Below are 16,975 nucleotides of genomic sequence, written 5' to 3' on the forward strand. Positions count from 1 at the left end.
GATCAAAGGTTGGACCAAGTCCTCATAGACATCTGTGAAGAGGGCGCCCAATGGAAGAGAGATTCAAGAGGGAAGCCGGTTCAACTGAGAAGGCATGACCTCAAGCCCGTAGCTAGAGGATGGTTGGAGTTTATCCAACGCTCAATCATTCCCACTAGCAACCGGTCCGAAGTTACTCTAGACCGGGCCATCATGATCCATAGCATCATGATTGGAGAAGAAGTAGAAGTTCATGAGGTTATAGCCCAAGAACTCTATAAGGTGGCAGACAAGTCCTCTACCTTGGCAAGGTTAGCCTTTCCTCATCTCATTTGTCACCTCTGTTATTCAGTTGGAGTTGACATAGAGAGAGACATCCTCATTGATGAGGACAAGCCCATCACTAAAAAAAGGATGGAGCAAACAAGAGATCCCACTCATCATGAAATTCCTGAGATGCCTCAAGGGATGCACTTTCCTCCACAAAACTATTGGGAGCAAATCAACACCTCCCTAGGAGAATTGAGTTCCATCATGGGACAACTAAGGGTGGAGCACCAAGTACATTCCATCCTCCTCCATGAAATTAGAGAAGATCAAAGAATCATGAGAGAGGAGCAACAAAGGCAAGGAAGAGACATTGAGGAGCTCAAGCACTCCATAAGATCTTCAAGAGGGAGAACAAGCCGCCATCACTAAGGTGGACCCGTTCTTTAATTTCCTTGTTCTTTACTTTCTTGTTTTTCGAAAATTTATGCCTATGTTTATCCATGTTTGTGTCTTATGATCATTAGTGTCTTAGTGTCTATGCCTTAAGGTTATGAATGTCCTATGAATCCATCACCTTTCTTAAAATGAAAAATGTTCTTAATTGAAAAAGAGAAGAATTGCATGAATTTTTAAATTTTATAACAGATTAATTATTTTGATGTGGTGGCAATACTTTTGTTTTCTGAATGTATGCTTAAACAGTGCATATGTCTTTTGAATTTGTGGTTCATGAATGTTGGCTCTTGAAAGAATGATGAAAAAGGAGACATGTTACTGAGGATCTGAAAAATCATAAAAATGATTCTTGAAGCAAGAAAAAGCAGTGAATACAATAAAAAAGAGAAAAAAAGCGAAAAAAAGAGAGAGAAAAACGAGAAAAAAAAAGAGAGAAAGAAAAAAATAAAGCTGTGATCCAAGGCAAAAAGAGTGTGCTTAAGAACCCTGGACACCTCTAATTGGGGACTCTAGCAAAGCTGAGTCACAATCTGAAAAAGTTCACCCAATTATGTGTTTGTGGCATGTATGTATCCGGTGGTAATACTGGAAGACAGAGTGCTTTGGGCCACGGCCAAGACTCATAAAGTAGCTGTGTTCAAGAATCATCATACTTAACTAGGAGAATCAATAACACTATCTGGATTCTGAGTTCCTAAAGAAGCCAATCATTCTGAATTTCAAAGTGAGATGCCAAAACTGTTCAGAGGCAAAAAGCTAAAAGCCCCGCTCATCTAATTAATACTGATCTTCATAGATGATTTTGAAGTTCATTGCATATTCTCTTCTTTTTATCTTATTTGATTTTTAGTTGCTTGGAGACAAGCAACAATTTAAGTTTGGTGTTGTGATGAGCGGATAATTTGTACGCTTTTTGGCATTGTTTCTAGTATGTTTTTAGTAGATTTAGTTAGTTTTTAGTATATTTTTATTAGTTTTTAGTTAAAATTTACTTTTCTAGACTTTACTATGAGTTTGTGTGTTTTTCTGTGATTTCAGGTATTTTCTGGCTGAAATTGAGGGACTTGAGCAAAAATCTGATTCAGAGACTGAAAAGGACTGCAGATGCTGTTGGATTCTGACCTCCTTGCACTCGAAGTGGATTTTCTGGAACTACAGATACCCAATTAGCGCGGTCTCAAAGGCGTTGGAAAGTAGACATTCTGGGCTTTCCAGAAATATATGATAGTCTATACTTTGCTCAAGATTTGATGGCCCAAACCGGCGTTCAAAGTCACCTTCAGAATTTCCAGCGTTAAACGCCGGAACTGGCACCAAAGTGGGAGTTAAATGCCCAAACTAGCACAAAAGCTGGCGTTTAACTCCAAGAAGAGTCTCTACACGAAAATGCTTCAATGCTCAGCCCAAGCACACACCAAGTGGGCCCGAAGTGGATTTTTATGTCATTTACTCACCTTTGTAACTCTTAAGCTACTAGTTCCCTATAAATAGGACCTTTTACTATTGTATTTTTCATCTTGGGATCTTAGATCATCTTTAGGTCTTTGAATCCTTTGATCATGTTTTGGGAGGCTGGCCTCACGGCCATGCCTAGACCTTGTTCTTATGTATTTTCAACGGTGGAGTTTCTACACACCATAGATTAAGGTGTGGAGCTCTGCTGTACCTCGAGTATTAATGCAATTACTATTGTTCTTCTATTCAATTCAGCTTGTTCTTATTCCAAGATATTCATTTGCACTCAAGAACTTGATGAATGTGATGATTATGTGACGCTCATCATCATTCTCACTTATGAACGCGTGACTGACAACCACGTCCGTTCTACAAGCAAACAAGGCTCGAATGTTTATCTCTTGGGTTCTTTAACCGGAATCTTCGTGGTATAAGCTAGAATTGATGGCGGCATTCAAGAGAATCCGGAAGTTCTAAACCTTGTCTGTGGTATTCTGAGTAGGATTCAATGATTGAATGACTGTGACGAGCTTCAAACTCGCGATTGTGGGGCGTTAGTGACAGACGCAAAAGAATCACTGGATTCTATTCCGACATGATCGAGAACCGACAGCTGGATAGCCGTGCCGTGACAGGGTGCGTTGAACATTTCCACTGAGAGGACGGGACTGTAGCCATTGACAACGGTGATGCCGGAACATACAGCTTGCCATGGAAAGGAGTAAGAAGGATTGGATGAAGACAGTAGGAAAGCAGAGAGACGGAAGGGACAAAGCATCTCCATTCGCTTATCTGAAGTTCTCACCAATGAATTGCATAAGTATCTCTATCTTTATCTTTATGTTTTATTCATATATCACCCATACCCATTTGAGTCTGCCTGACTAAGATTTAGAAGGTGACCATAGCTTGCTTCATACCAACAATCTCCGTGGGATCGACCCTTACTCGCGTAAGGTTTATTACTTGGACGACCCAGTGCACTTGCTGGTTAGTTGTGCGAAGTTGTGTTTATGCCATGGTATTGAGCACCAAGTCTTTGGGGCCATTACTAGGGATTATTTGAGTTGTGAAAAGTAGTGATCACAATTTCGCATACCACAAGGTTAGACTTTCCGGATTTCCATGAATGCCGCCATCAATTCTAGCTTATACCACGAAGATTCTGATTAAGGAATCCAAGAGATATGCGCCCGGTCTAAGGTAGAACGGAAGTGGTTGTCAGTCACGCACGTTCATAGGTGAGAATGATGATGAGTGTCACGGATCATCACATTCATCAAGTTGAAGTGCAACGAATATCTTAGAATAGGAATAAAGAGAATTGAATAGAAACAGTAGTAATTGCATTAAAACTTGAGGTACAGCAGAGCTCCACACCCTTAATCTATGGTGTGTAGAAACTCCACCGTTGAAAATACATAAGTGAAAGGTTCAAGCATGGCCGAATGGCCAGCCCCCATGATCTGAGAACTAATCGTCCCAAGATGTCTAATACAATAGTAAATTATCCTATTTATACTAAACTAGCTACTAGGGTTTACATGAGTAAGTAATTGATGCATAAATCCACTTTCGGGGCCCACTTGGTGTGTGCTTGGGCTGAGCTTGATCTATCCACGAGCTAAGGCTTCTTTTGGAGTTGAACGCCAAGTTGTAACGTGTTTTGGGCGTTCAACTCCGGGTCGTGACGTGTTTCTGGCGTTTTACTCAAGACAGCAACATGAAACTGGCGTTGAGCGCCAGTTTACGTCGTCAATTCCCAAATAAAGTATGGAGTATTATATATTTCTGGAAAGCTCTGGATGTCTACTTTCCAACGCCGTTAAGAGCGCAGTATTTGGAGTTCTGTAGCTCCAGAAAATTCATTTCGAGTGCAGGGAGGTTAGATTCCAACAGCATCAGCAGTCCTTTGTCAGCCTTCTATCAGAGTTTTGCTCAAGTCCCTCAATTTCAGCCAGAATTTACCTGAAATCACAGAAAAACACACAAACTCGTAGTAAAATCCAGAAATGTGAATTTAACATAAAAACGAATGAAAACATCCCTAAAAGTAGCTTGAACTTACTAAAAACTACCTAAAAACAATGCCAAAAAGCGTATAAATTATCCGCTCATCAATGACCTAATAGATCAATTATAGGGTGCCGGTATATTTTCTAAGATTGATCTGCGATCCGGGTATCATCAGATAAGGGTTAGAGATGAAGATATTCCAAAAACTACTTTTAGGACATGTTATGGTCATTATGAGTATAGAGTGATGTCTTTCAGGTTAACCAATGCTCCGGCAGAATTCATGGATTATATGAACAGAATTTTTCGGCCGTACCTGGACAAGTCTACTATTGTCTTTATTGATTATATTCTTGTCTATTCTAAGACTAAGGAGGAGCATGCTGATCACTTACGAACTGTACTGCAAATTCTGAAAGATAGGAAGTTATATGCTAAGTTATCTAAATGCGAGTTCTGGAAGATTGAGGTGAAATTTCTCGGTCACGTAGTGAGCAAGTAGGGAATAGCTATGGATCCTGCTAAGGTGGAAGCAGTGATGAATTGGGAGCGACCAACTTCAGTGACAGAGATCAAAAGTTTCTTAGGTTTGGCGGGATATTATCGGAGATTCATCAGGGGATTTTCACAGCTCGCCTTACCTTTAACTAAGTTAACTAGGAAGGATACACCTTTTGTCTGGACTTCAGAGTACGAAGAGAGTTTTCAAGCATTGAAGCAAACTGCACCCGTATTGGTACTACCTGAGCCAATTGAACCATTTGAAGTGTTCTGTGATGTATCATTAAAGGGTTTAAGGTGTGTTCTAATGCACCACTAAAATGTTGTAGCATACGTCTCACGACAATTAAGGCCGCATGAGAAGAACTATCCGACTCACGACTTAGAACTTGCTGCTGTTGTGTTTGCTCTGAAAATATGGAGGCACTATCTCTATGGTGGTAAGTTTCACGTCTTCTCAGACCATAAGAGTTTGAAGTATCTATTTGGATAGAAAGAGTTGAATATGCATCAGAGGCGGTGGATGGAGCTTCTCAAAGATTATGATTTCAAATTGAATTACGATCCAGGAAAAGCGAACCTTGTGGCGGACGCCTTGAGTCAAAAATCTTTATATACAGCTTGGATGATGCTACAGGAAGAAGAGTTATTAAAGGCATTTCAAGGTTTAAAACTGAGGGATAAGGAAGAATCCAGAATTCTGTATTTGAGTCAGTTGAAAATTTCAAGTGATTTTAAATCAGAACTTATGAAGGCTCAACAAGATGGTAAAGCATTACGTAATGTATTGTCGGCAATTGATCAGAGAAAATAGTGGAGAGTGTTAAAAGATAAAGATGGTTTATGAAGGTTCAAGAACGGAATTATTGTGCCAGATGTCGGAGACCTGTGACAAGATATCTTGAAGGAAGCTCATAAGAGCGCATTCATCTAGGAAGCACCAAAATGTACCAAGATTTAAAAGTGATGTTCTGGTGGCCAAGAATGAAGAATGATGTGGCATTGCATGTATCCAAATGTTTAACATGTCAGAAAGTTAAAATTGAACATCAGAGACCATCAGGAACCCTTCAGCCTTTAGAGATTCCACAATTGAAATGGGAGAGTATCGCAATGGATTTTGTGACAAATTTTCCTAAGACTCGGACTGGTTATGACGCTATTTAGGTGGTTGTGCACCAACTGACCAAATCAGCTCACTTTCTCCCCATCCGAATAAGTTGCAAAATGGAAGAATTGGCTCGAATGTACATTAAAGAGATTGTCAGATTGCACGGCGTGCATTCCACCATTATATCCGACAGGGATCCCTGTTTTACATCAAGATTCTGAGGAGCCTTTTAGCGTGCATTTGGGACTCAGTTAAGTTTGAGTACTGCATATTATAACATCCTACCACACTGAGCTTTACACTTAAGTCGTAAAACAAAGGTGGTGTGGTATTACGACCTTTAAAATAAAACGTGTACATATAATAACAGAAGGATTATAATATGCTAGGAGCCTTGAAGAATAGAGGAAATAAAAATTGCGAAATAAAAGCGCAACGCTCAAGAGACAAATTAAATTGCGTGCTAAGAAAGCTATAGCTGCTAAGTGTAAAGTAACCCAAAACAGGAGCAGAGAGCCAAAGATACAAAGTAACAAGCTCTTAACTCAGCCTGCGAATTCAAGAATGGCCGGAGAATATACACATATATACATATATATATATATATATATATATATATATATATATATATATATATATATATATATATATATATATATATCCAAATCCCAAATCTACATAAACAAAATCTTGTCTCTCCAAAAACCTCTAAGAGGATCAACAAGAATAAGTTATGCGGAGAGAAAGCTAAGTACATATAAATACATCACTATACAACAAAATAACCCAGTAACCACTTCACGTCAGGGGTTCAGACGCCTAACGAGATGCCTCTCGACCTGCATCTGAAAAAGAACAACATATGGAATGAGAACCGGAGGTTCTCAGTATGGTAAAGGTGCCACACACATAATATAAAAGGTCCTGGGAATGCTAGAGGCAATTCTAGAATGCCGACACTCAGATTATAGAGCTTAAAGTATTAAACAGAAGCCATAAAAGGTGGTTTTCTAAGAGTATCTAAACCTAACTTAACTTAACTTTAAATCTAAATCCCATATTGCCATTCCTCTATACCTCCAACTCCATCATGCATTTCACAAACAAATAAACAGATAAAGGCAAGCATAAGAAGGTTATAAATACTGCAGGTAACAAATATACATTTAGCATGGCAAGTACACTTAGGCACACCCAGTTAATGCACAAACAAGTAATTCAACTAGTATGCATATGATGCATGCCTGTCCTATGGCTGATGAGGCTCATCTGTCGGTTATCCAGCCAACCTGATAAGTCCGAAAACCTTAAACTGTCCCTCGACGTGCATCCCCAAGAGTCTATGCATAGCTTTTTCTCAAATAATCAATATTGCTCAATAGGGGGTTAACATTCCTGGGAATTTATAAGTGCCCAGTACATCTGGTGGCAAGCCATGGTACTTTATCCAGGGAATCTCGTATCTCAGATCATTTAATCATTCAAGCCAAGTATAATACATGATCATTAATTTCATTATCAAGCCAAGTATCATACATGATTATTCATAATGTTTCATAATCAATTCATCACTTTTCAGCTTTACTTCACCACCAAGTTATCCATATTTCCTAACTTCATCTTATTATCAGATTTAACACTACCATTTATGATTAAAGGAATGAAAATAGAGATTTAGAAGTAAGGTTTAGAACTCAAAAATCATGTTTGCTGGAACAGAGGCCACGCGTACGCGTATGTGAAAACTTCATGTCACGCGTGCGCGTGGTTCACGCGTGCGCGTGGACATGCTTACTAACCCCTTACCCATGCGCATAGCATCAGTCGCGTACGCATTGCCAAAATCTTCTGCCATGCCTACGCGTGGGCCATGCGTATGCGTGGACGTACATTCTCTTAAAAACCATATTTCAGTAGTAGAGCTGCAGAATCATATATAGCTTCTTGCATTGTTTAAATTACATATTCCACATCAAAATTTCTGATGGGCATAACTCAATTGTTTTAAATCATTTTTCTTCTGTTCTTCAAATGGCATAAACTTCATGAACCCAATTTCATTTAAAACAAGCTGAAATTAATTTGGGGTTCCAGAAGGCAAGTTATAGCCCGCCGAAGTTCAGTCCAAAACCAAAGTGCAACAAATCTCATAAACCTCCTTTCATTCAAAATCTCAATTACCATTCATCAATATACCTATAATTCTCAATTTAACAAGTTCTTCTTCATCATCAAGCAACCACCACAACAATTTATTACTTAAATCAACAATGATACCCATTCTTTTTCCTAAAATCCATCAAACATACCAACCAACCAACAAGCATCAAACCACAATAATTCATCAAATCTTTAATTATCCACCAAGCCAAATCAAATATATCCAATGTCAAGATACTGAACATTATATATATATATATATATATATACTTGCTTTCCAACTTATCCTATGGTCATTTAGCCTAATTTTTCACATAACATTATATATTAAATGAAAGAAACATAAACCATACATTGTCCAATTCCCACGTAACGATCAAAGCAATTTAATTAAAACAAACACAGCCCTTCCAGAATTCAATAAACACTATGCTCAGCTTCCTCCAAGTTCCAATATTCACAATTCCAAGCTCCAATTATTTATTCACAACCTAATACACATTTATAACACATATATACCCAATTGAATTCCCAAAACATAAATTCAACAAATTAAATAGGATTTATGATATCCTCACCTTACCTAAGCTTCACATAAGCATGAGTGAACGTTTTCTCAAGCTAATTATATCCTAAAACATCAAAGAGTAAAGAAATTCAATACCCGTACCATACTTTCAAGAATTGGGGGAAATAAGTGGCTGGGAGTATTTAATGACTTACCTATGAACATGTTCCGGTAGAAACGTAGAGCTCGACGCGGTGGATGCGTGCCTACAAACGGTGCGGCGATCAGAGCTCGGACGGAGAAGTTACGGGAAATTGAATTTACCGTAAGGGTTGAAAATGTTTTCCCCTTCCTTTCCTCCCCTGTTTGATTTCAGCATTCCTTTCTGCTGAATTGGGGAAAAGAAAGGCTTCGGTGTGCTTTTAATGCTGGGCCGGTTGGGCCCACAGGCCCAGTTTGTGCCTGGTTCAACCGGTTCAGCCCGTTCGGTCCAATCTTCGACCGATTTCTTCGAAGTTAGTGTAAAAATTCTCGTTTCAATGAGCTCTATCTTAATTTAATATTATTTTCACATTTCTAATCTTCTTTATTAAAACTAATTTATCGACTTATTATTTATTAATTTAACGGGGTTTACACATATCACCCTCAGACAAATGGTCAATTAGAGAGAACTATCCATACCTTGGAAGATATGCTAAGGGCTTGTGTCTTGGACCAACCAGCGAGCAGGGATTGGTATATGCCACTAGTGGAATTTGCTTATAACATAGCTACCATGCGAGCATTGGAATGGCTCCGTATGAAGCTCTATATGGCAGGAAATGTCAATCCCCACTATGTTGGTATGAAACTGAAGAAAGAAGTTTGCTAGGGCCTGAGATGATAGCTGAGACTACTGAACAGATAAAGAAGATTCGTATCCGAATGTTGGTAGCCCAAAGACGTCAGAAGAGCTATGCTGATCAAAGGCAAAAGCCTTTGGAGTTTGAAGAAGGAGAGCAGGTCTTTTTAAAGTTTACACTAACTGCTGGAGTGGAAAAAACTATTAAGACTAAGAAACTGAATCCCCGTTATATTGGACCATTTGAGATCCTGAAAAGAATTGGGTCGGCGGCTTATAAGATTGCTTTACCGCCATATCTTTCGAACTTGCACGACATGTTTCATGTGTCACAGTTTTAAAAGTATACTCCTGATGCAAGTTATGTTCTGGAACCGGAACCGATTCAAGTGAAAGAAGATCTAACACTTCCAGTGTTTCCGGTGAGAATTGATGACAGTACCGTCAAAAGATTGCACAGAAAAGAAGTATTACTGGTAAAAGTAGCTTGGAGTCGTGCTGGTATTGAGGAATATACCTGGAAACTCGAATCAGATATGCAGAAGGACTACCCACATCTCTTTTTAGGTAACTAAATTTAAATTTTGAGGACAAAATTCTTTGTTAGGTGGGTAGGATGTAAACCCCGTTAAATTAGTAAATATTTAGCCAATAAATTAAATTTTAATAAAGAAAATTAGAAATGTGAATATTATATTAAATTAGGATAGAGCTCATAAAAACGAAATTTTTGACACTAATTTTAAAGAATTCGGCCCAAAATTGGACCGAATGGGCCGAACTGATTGAATTGGGCCCAACCGGCCCAACACTTTAATGAACCCAGGCTTTTCATCTTCCCCAATTCAGCAATAAACAGCGCTGAAACACAATAGAGGAAAGGAGAAGAGAAGCTTTCCATAATCCTTACGGTAAAGTCAAATCACCGTAACTCCTCCGTCCGAGATCTGATCGTCGTACCGTTTGCGGCCACATTACCATCACGTCAAGCTCTACGTTTCTACCGGAACAATTTTGTTGGTAACTTGCTTTTTCACTCTTAGCCTCCTCTTCCCCCAAATTTTCAAAAATTGAATAGAGATGTTGAATTTCTTTATTTTTTGATGTTTTAGGATCCAATTAACTTGAGAAAAATGTTCACTCTTGCTTATATGAAGCTTGGATAAGGTGAGGATACCATAAATCTAATTTAATTTACTGAATTTATGTTTTGGGTATTAAATTTGGTATATATGTGTTATAAATGTGTATTAGGATGTGAATAAATAATTGGAGCTTGAAATTGTGGATATTGGAACTTAGAGGAAACTGAACACTAGTATTTTGTTGAGGTTTTTGGGGCTATGTTGGTTTAAATAAGTTGCCTTGATCACTACGAGGAACCCGGCCAACGTATGGTTTAGGTTTCTTGCATTTAATATATAATGTTATGTGAAAACTTAGACTAGATGACCATAAGATAAGCTGGAATGTACGAAAATGTATAAAGCTTAGTATTCTTGATATCTATGTTGAGGTTGGTTGTGTAATGATGATGGTTGCTATATTGGTTTTGGTATGGAAAATAATTGTGTTGGTAATGGTATGCTTGTATGTATATTGAACTAGTATATGAGGAAAATGTTGAAAAGTGAGGATGTGACTTGTTAATATGTGATGGATGAAAAAATAGTGTAAGATCATGTGGTTGGGATATTGTATGTTCTAGAATTGGTTTCTGTTCTGAGGGTTACCTGAAACTAGAGGTCGATCTCGAATGAGATCTTCTGTGCTGGTCGAAGCTGCGGAGTCCGATCTTGATGATGGTGATCGGAGTCGCTGTGTCCGACTCGTTGGACTTGGTGATGATGCTGATCCTTCGTCCCCGGAGGATGGGGGTACCTGCAAGGGACTCCGATGCTTAAGTTAGCAAGGGTATTAAGCAAGTATTGAGTAGAATAGTATGAGTTATACCTGGGTGCTCCAGTGTATTTATAATGGCGTAGAGTGACCTTCTTAGATAAGATAAGTTAGTTATCTTATCTTATCTTTATCTTCGAGCGAGGTCATCTTATCTTTAAGGGAACTGCCTTTATCTCTATAGGCTTGGACCGCCCTTGGATTCGGGTAGTGTTCCTCTGCTTGGGCCCTTTTATTGGGCTTTCCTGTGACTTGGCCGAGCTCTTTAAGAAGAGGCCGGGTTGTCCTAGCCTGAAGAGGTCGGTCGCTTTGTCTGTAGAACATCCTAGGTCAGACAGCTCGACCCAGGGTATAAACAGTGCCCCTACTCGAGCTTGGTATTTTAGCTGGCGGTCGAGTCTTGGTTTTAGGACTTCGAGCCTTCTCGGGTAAAGCCGAACTCGAGCATTTTGTCACTTTATCTTCCGTAGAGCTCTTTCTTGAATGTGGAACATTTCTGTTCTGTTTCTTCCGAAAGCGCGCGCTTTTGCCTTTTTAGCATTTTCCTTGGGAATGTGCAAGGGTTTTTAATGCCCCCATTAATTTGTTTCGTTTCTCTTGATTTTCTCTTTTCAAATTTTTGTATCCAAGAGATGGTTTTCCTTTCCCTGTAACTTCCCTTTTCTTTTGCCGTTTCCTGTTCTGCACTTCTCGTCTCTCTGTGAAGCTTTGGCCTTCACTTGGTGCTTCTGCTTTGTGATCGATTCTCTGCTACTCACTTTTCAAAGTTTTCTTCCTTCCTCCAGGTTGGGTTTGCCTTCTTCCTCGCCTTTTTATGCTACTTTTGCTTTTGATCCTTTTGATGACGCCTTGATTTTGTATGCTTGGAAAGCTTGAACCTTTTCTTCGTTTCTGTTTTTACTTTGGAATGTGATTCTTCAATAAAGTTTTTATTTTGCCTAAGTTGTTGTTGGAAAGCTTGAATCTTTTCGTACCACTATGCTTGACTGTCACTATGATGTATGTTTCTGATTTTCTTTTCGTCTTTCTGTATGCTTTTGGCTGGATTTCTTGGTAGTTTAGTGCCTTATTTGCAAGTTGCTGCATTTTTGAAAAAAGGTTGCTCCTTTGGTGGCTTTGTTTTGCCGATAGTTTTTCTTTTCCACGGAGATGATGATTTCTTGATGGTTTCTGGTTAAGAATGAAGGGTCGTTACTGGGGTGTGAACTTGTAGGTCCCTTGAGTTCTTGTTCTGTGGTTGCCTCCAAAGGACGCCCCTGGATCTTTCGTGTAGGTCCTGGATCTCCTTTTGTTCCTCATACCGTGCTTGATTGTGTAGCCGAGTTGTTTTGCTGTTGTCCGAGATGTGTTTTAGTAATCCAATATTCTTTTCTTATTGTAGGACTAGTTGGCCTCATGGCTTCTCGCAAAAATATTGTTGAGACGTCTTCCCAAGTCCCTGAGGGCATGGCTGATTGGGTGGATTCTATGGTTCTTCTGTGTATTTCTGTGGTGGACTCAGATTTTTGTATAGAGTTGCGAAAGCATCATAGGGTTTGTGGTAGTGATGCCCAGGAAAGGGATTATGAGCTTGTAGCGCCTGGTTCTAACGAGAGAGTCTGTTTTCCCACTTCACTCAAGGGGGAGCGTCCTTTCTTCTATGCTTACGAGTATTTCTTTAGTCAGTTGAACATTACTTTTCCTTTTTTTGCCTTTGAGACCGACTTGTTGTGGTCATGTAACATTGCTCCATCCCAGCTTCATCCCAATTCGTGGGGTTTCATAAAGACTTTTCAGCTGCTGTGTCAAGAGTTAGGCATCAAGCCTTCTCTAACTCTTTTCCTCTATTTGTTTGTTTCGGCCAAGCCTGGGGCCTCTTCAAAAAAGAAAGCTTCTTGGGTTTCCTTTAGATCTGCTCAGGGGCACAAAGTCTTTGCCATGTATGACGAGTCTTTTAAGGACTTCAAAAACTATTTCTTTAAAGTTTGAGCTGTTGAGGGTGTTCGCCCCTTTTTTCTTGATGAAAATGATGAATCCGTTTTTCCTCTTGAGTGGCAAAAGAATGTCATGGTGTTCTGGTATACTTGGGAGATGTTGGACGAGGTCGAACAGGCTTTTGTGAGTGTGTTGGAGGATATTTAGGGGGAGCCCCCGCATTTGGATACTAAGAAATTTCTGGGGGACACATCTTTAGTCCGAAATATGTTGGGTACTTGATGACAAGTCATCTTAGCCTAGTTTCACTAGTCTTTTTCAAGTGTTTTCACTTGAATTATGCACTTTCTTGAGCTCTAAGCAAGCCAAATTAGGTAGATTTTCATGCTTCCTTTGATTGAATCAACCATAAATGAATTAATGCAATTTCATGAGGTTTTATGCTATATTTGTTGCATATTGTGAAAGAATGAATATCTCATGATTTTGAGTATAGCTTTGATGTGTTTGGTTGATTAATGATAGGTGAAGAAAGCTTGGAGAAAGGTTGAAGCAAGAAGGAATGGCTAGGAGTAAAGAGAGGACAATGGAATAAGTGAAAATGAACCAGGAAGCAAAAAAGCTGGACCAAAAGTTAGCCTCAAACTTTTGCACAAACTTTTGGGTGAAAAGTTTGCCCCAACGTTAGCCCCTAACTTTTGGGCTAACGTTGGCACATGAAAAGAACACCCTGGGCACCAAAAGTTTGCGCCAACGTTAGCCCCTAACGTTTGCGCTAACGTTGGCACATGAAGAATGCACCCTGGGAGCAAAAGTTTGCGCCAACGTTAGCCTCTAACTTTTGGGCTAACGTTGGCGCCATAAGTACACATAAGGAGGCCAACGTTGGAGCAAAAGTTAGACCCCTAACTTTTGCCCCAACGTGGATAGCAGCAAAGCATGGAGGCTGATAGTAAAAGTTAGAGTAAAAGTTAGCCTCAAACCTTTACTCAAACTTTTGCAAAACTCCAACCCGGTTCACTTGATTTACTTCGGTTCCTTTCCAAACTCCAAGAGCAATCAACTAGGGCCTCTCTCAACCCAATTCCACCAAGGGCAAAGGCCCAATTCAAGGCTTGAAGATCATTTGAAGAAAGTGTATAAATAGGATAGAATTCAAGTTATTCAGGGGAGACTTCTTTTGAGCTTTTTCTTTGATGTTTTGAGAATAGTTTTTGGATATTGAGTGATTTGGAGTTTCTTAGTCTCGGGGAAGGAGAATTCACTTCTCTTCCTCTTAGTCTTATTGCTTTCAATTTCAATTACAATTGCTTGGATCTTGGGTTGGAGATTTGAAGAAATTCTGTTTCAATCTCATCCTTGGATCCCTCTGTTTCTTTACTGCTTAATTGAATTCAATTTTCTGTTAATTGCTCTTCATCTACTTTCTTTGCAAATTACATTTCCCTTGCAATTGTTCTTATTGGATCAAGGAAGGTAGTGAGATCTAGACTTGGTTTTCTAGTCTCTGGACCCCTGAGATCTGAATTTCCCACTTCAATTCTCTGTTTACTGCTTGCTACGTTCATTTACTTTTCTGCTTTATATCCGATTCAATCCCAAACCCCTTTTACTCGTCTGTTTGATGCAATTTACTTTTCCTTGTTTAATTTCTGCAAATCCAACTCCCAATTTCCTTTACAATTCAAGCCATTTACATTTCTTGCAATTTAAGATTCTGCAATTTACATTTCTTGTGTTCTAAGTTTCTGCCCTTTAATTTCTTGTTCTTTAAGATTCAGCACTTTAATTTCTTGCCCTCTTTAATTTCATGCAATTTAATTTCTGCAAATCACAAATCACTCAACCAAATCTTGATTCGCTTGACTAAATCAACCACTAAACCAAAATTGCTCAATCCTTCAATCCCTGTGGGATCGACCTCACTTCCGTGAGTTATTATTACTTGATGCGACCCGGTGCACTTGCCGGTGAGTTTTGTGTCGGATCGTTTTCCGCACATCAGTACTGACTGACATGTTTTTAGTTTATTCTATTTTTCCCTGTACTCCATGACTTTGTTTGTTGATTCTGTCTTTCCTGTTTTTTAAAAATGTCGAAGAACAACGACTCCATGAAGGCTTTTAAAAAGGCTAGGAAGGCAGCCGCTGCACAGAATATCTCAGTCAGGGCGGCTGGGGAGGGGTCTTCTCAAACCATCCTGAAGCCGCCCGTGCCGACCTCTCCTGGGCCGAGGAGGGTGATCCCTACTCCTCGGGTTCGACTGGCAGATCCCCCACAAACTTCTGTTGCTGCTTCTGGTGCTCCCGCCTTAAAAAAGCAAAAAAAAACATCTGAGCCCTTTAACCTGGATGCCCCGGATTTTGATGCTGTCGAGTTTGTTGACCAGCAAATTGTCCCCTATGGTGGGCTCTCCATGGATGATGTGTCTCTTCTTCAGCATCTGGATTTTATCACCAAAAGTAGTATAAAAATGGCACATATGGGTGCGGCTATCTATCGAACTGTTCAGGGGATCCCGATTCATGCCACAAAATCCTTCATGGAGGAGGCTAAATCAGAATTTGATCGGATCAGGGGTCTGAAGGAGGAACTGGAGGTGAAGTTGGCGAAGGTAGAAAAGGAACTAGAGGGTGAGAAGGCTAGCTCTATCGCCTTGGCAGCTTCTTTGAAGTTGGCTGAGGACATGGCATTAAAGCACAAGGATAGCTGTGTCTGGCTTATAGGGAGTTGGTGCGTCTCCGAGATGACTTCGAAACTGCTCGGGTTGATTATGCCGAGCTTCAGGGTCATCTTGTGGGTAGCGTGACTGCCGCCTATGAGAACCTGATAGAGCAGTTCCGGATTGTTGCCCCTGGCGCCGATTTGACTCTCGTTAGTCTTGATAACTTAGTAAAGGATGGCAAGATTGTCCCGGATGATCCTAATGATAATATTGAACCTCCTCCTGCGCCTCATGTTAAAGCCTCTGCCCCGCCGGTTCCTTCAGCCCCCTCGACCGTAGTTGAGCCAGATCCTGACTGTCAGATCTTGAATCGAGGCGACAGCACAGTGGATGCGGTGCCTCTCCAGACTCGTCCTCCTTCACCTCATGTTGATGTTGCTACTGGGAAGCCTTTGGACTCTCTTTGATTATCCTTGATAGATTTGTGTATAGCCCGGCCTGGGGGTTTTGAACTCTTTTTTGTAAATGGTATTTTGTTGACTGTTGATAGTTGCTACCTTTAGCAACTTTATTTTGAAAAATAAAATAGTTTCTCTTGCTCTTGGGGTTGGCTTCAAGCGGCCTCTTGAGTCTTTGTTTTATGGTAACTGCCTTGTTTTTCACGATATGCTTGCTTGCAACTTTCTTTAGTATTTATCTGGAATCTTTCAGAGTTATTTTTTTTATTCATCCTCTTTTGATTGCTTTTGGCGAGGTCGAGGTCTATCGGGTCGAGCAATCTCCCATTTGTTGGCTGATTTCCTCAGTTGATCTTTTCTTTAGTTATTTCTAGCAACCCCTTGGGATTACTTTTTATAACTTTTTGTAGCTTTAGTCCGACTTTTTCACGTCGGTCCCTGTTTCGTTACTAGGTAATCGTTTTGGATCTTTGTTCAGATCTCTTTTGTACCTTTTATATTTTCCGAGCCGACTTCGTCATGTCAGACTTTGTCGAGCTATTTGATAATCCTCTTTCTTGGACCTTGTTCAGGTCTCTTTCAGGGATTTATCTTTTGTAGCTTTATCTGCCCAGGCCGACTTTGTTATGTCGGGCCTTGTCAAGTTACTTGATAATCCTCTTTCTTGGACCTTGTTCAGGTCTCTTTCAGGGATTTATCTTTTGTATCTTTATCTGCCCAGGCCGACTTTGTTATGTCG

The 16,975-nt window shown here is 39.9% G+C and overlaps 1 protein-coding gene across 1 annotated transcript; it reads left to right on the forward strand.

Annotated features, from left to right (window-relative positions):
• The first annotated feature begins 9,150 nt into the window (after positions 1–9,150).
• LOC140177049 (uncharacterized) lies at positions 9,151–9,641 on the forward strand. The gene is made up of 2 exons (XM_072209371.1): positions 9,151–9,321; positions 9,363–9,641. The coding sequence occupies exons 1-2, from the start codon at positions 9,151–9,153 to the stop codon at positions 9,639–9,641; spliced, it is 450 nt and encodes a 149-aa protein (XP_072065472.1).
• The last annotated feature ends 7,334 nt before the right edge of the window (positions 9,642–16,975 follow it).

This window comes from Arachis hypogaea, chromosome 2 (genome assembly GCF_003086295.3).
Source record: "Arachis hypogaea cultivar Tifrunner chromosome 2, arahy.Tifrunner.gnm2.J5K5, whole genome shotgun sequence".
Classification (NCBI taxonomy): Eukaryota; Viridiplantae; Streptophyta; class Magnoliopsida; order Fabales; family Fabaceae; genus Arachis; species Arachis hypogaea.

Excerpts from the sequence above, each read along its gene's own strand:
- LOC140177049 (XM_072209371.1), top strand. The coding sequence starts at position 9,151 with ATGCTAAGGGCTTGTGTCTTGGACCAACCAGCGAGCAGGGATTGGTAT. Across the intron at positions 9,322-9,362 it reads GTATGAAACTGAAGAAAGAA|ATAAAGAAGATTCGTATCCG; the intron begins GTTTGCTAGGGC and ends ACTACTGAACAG.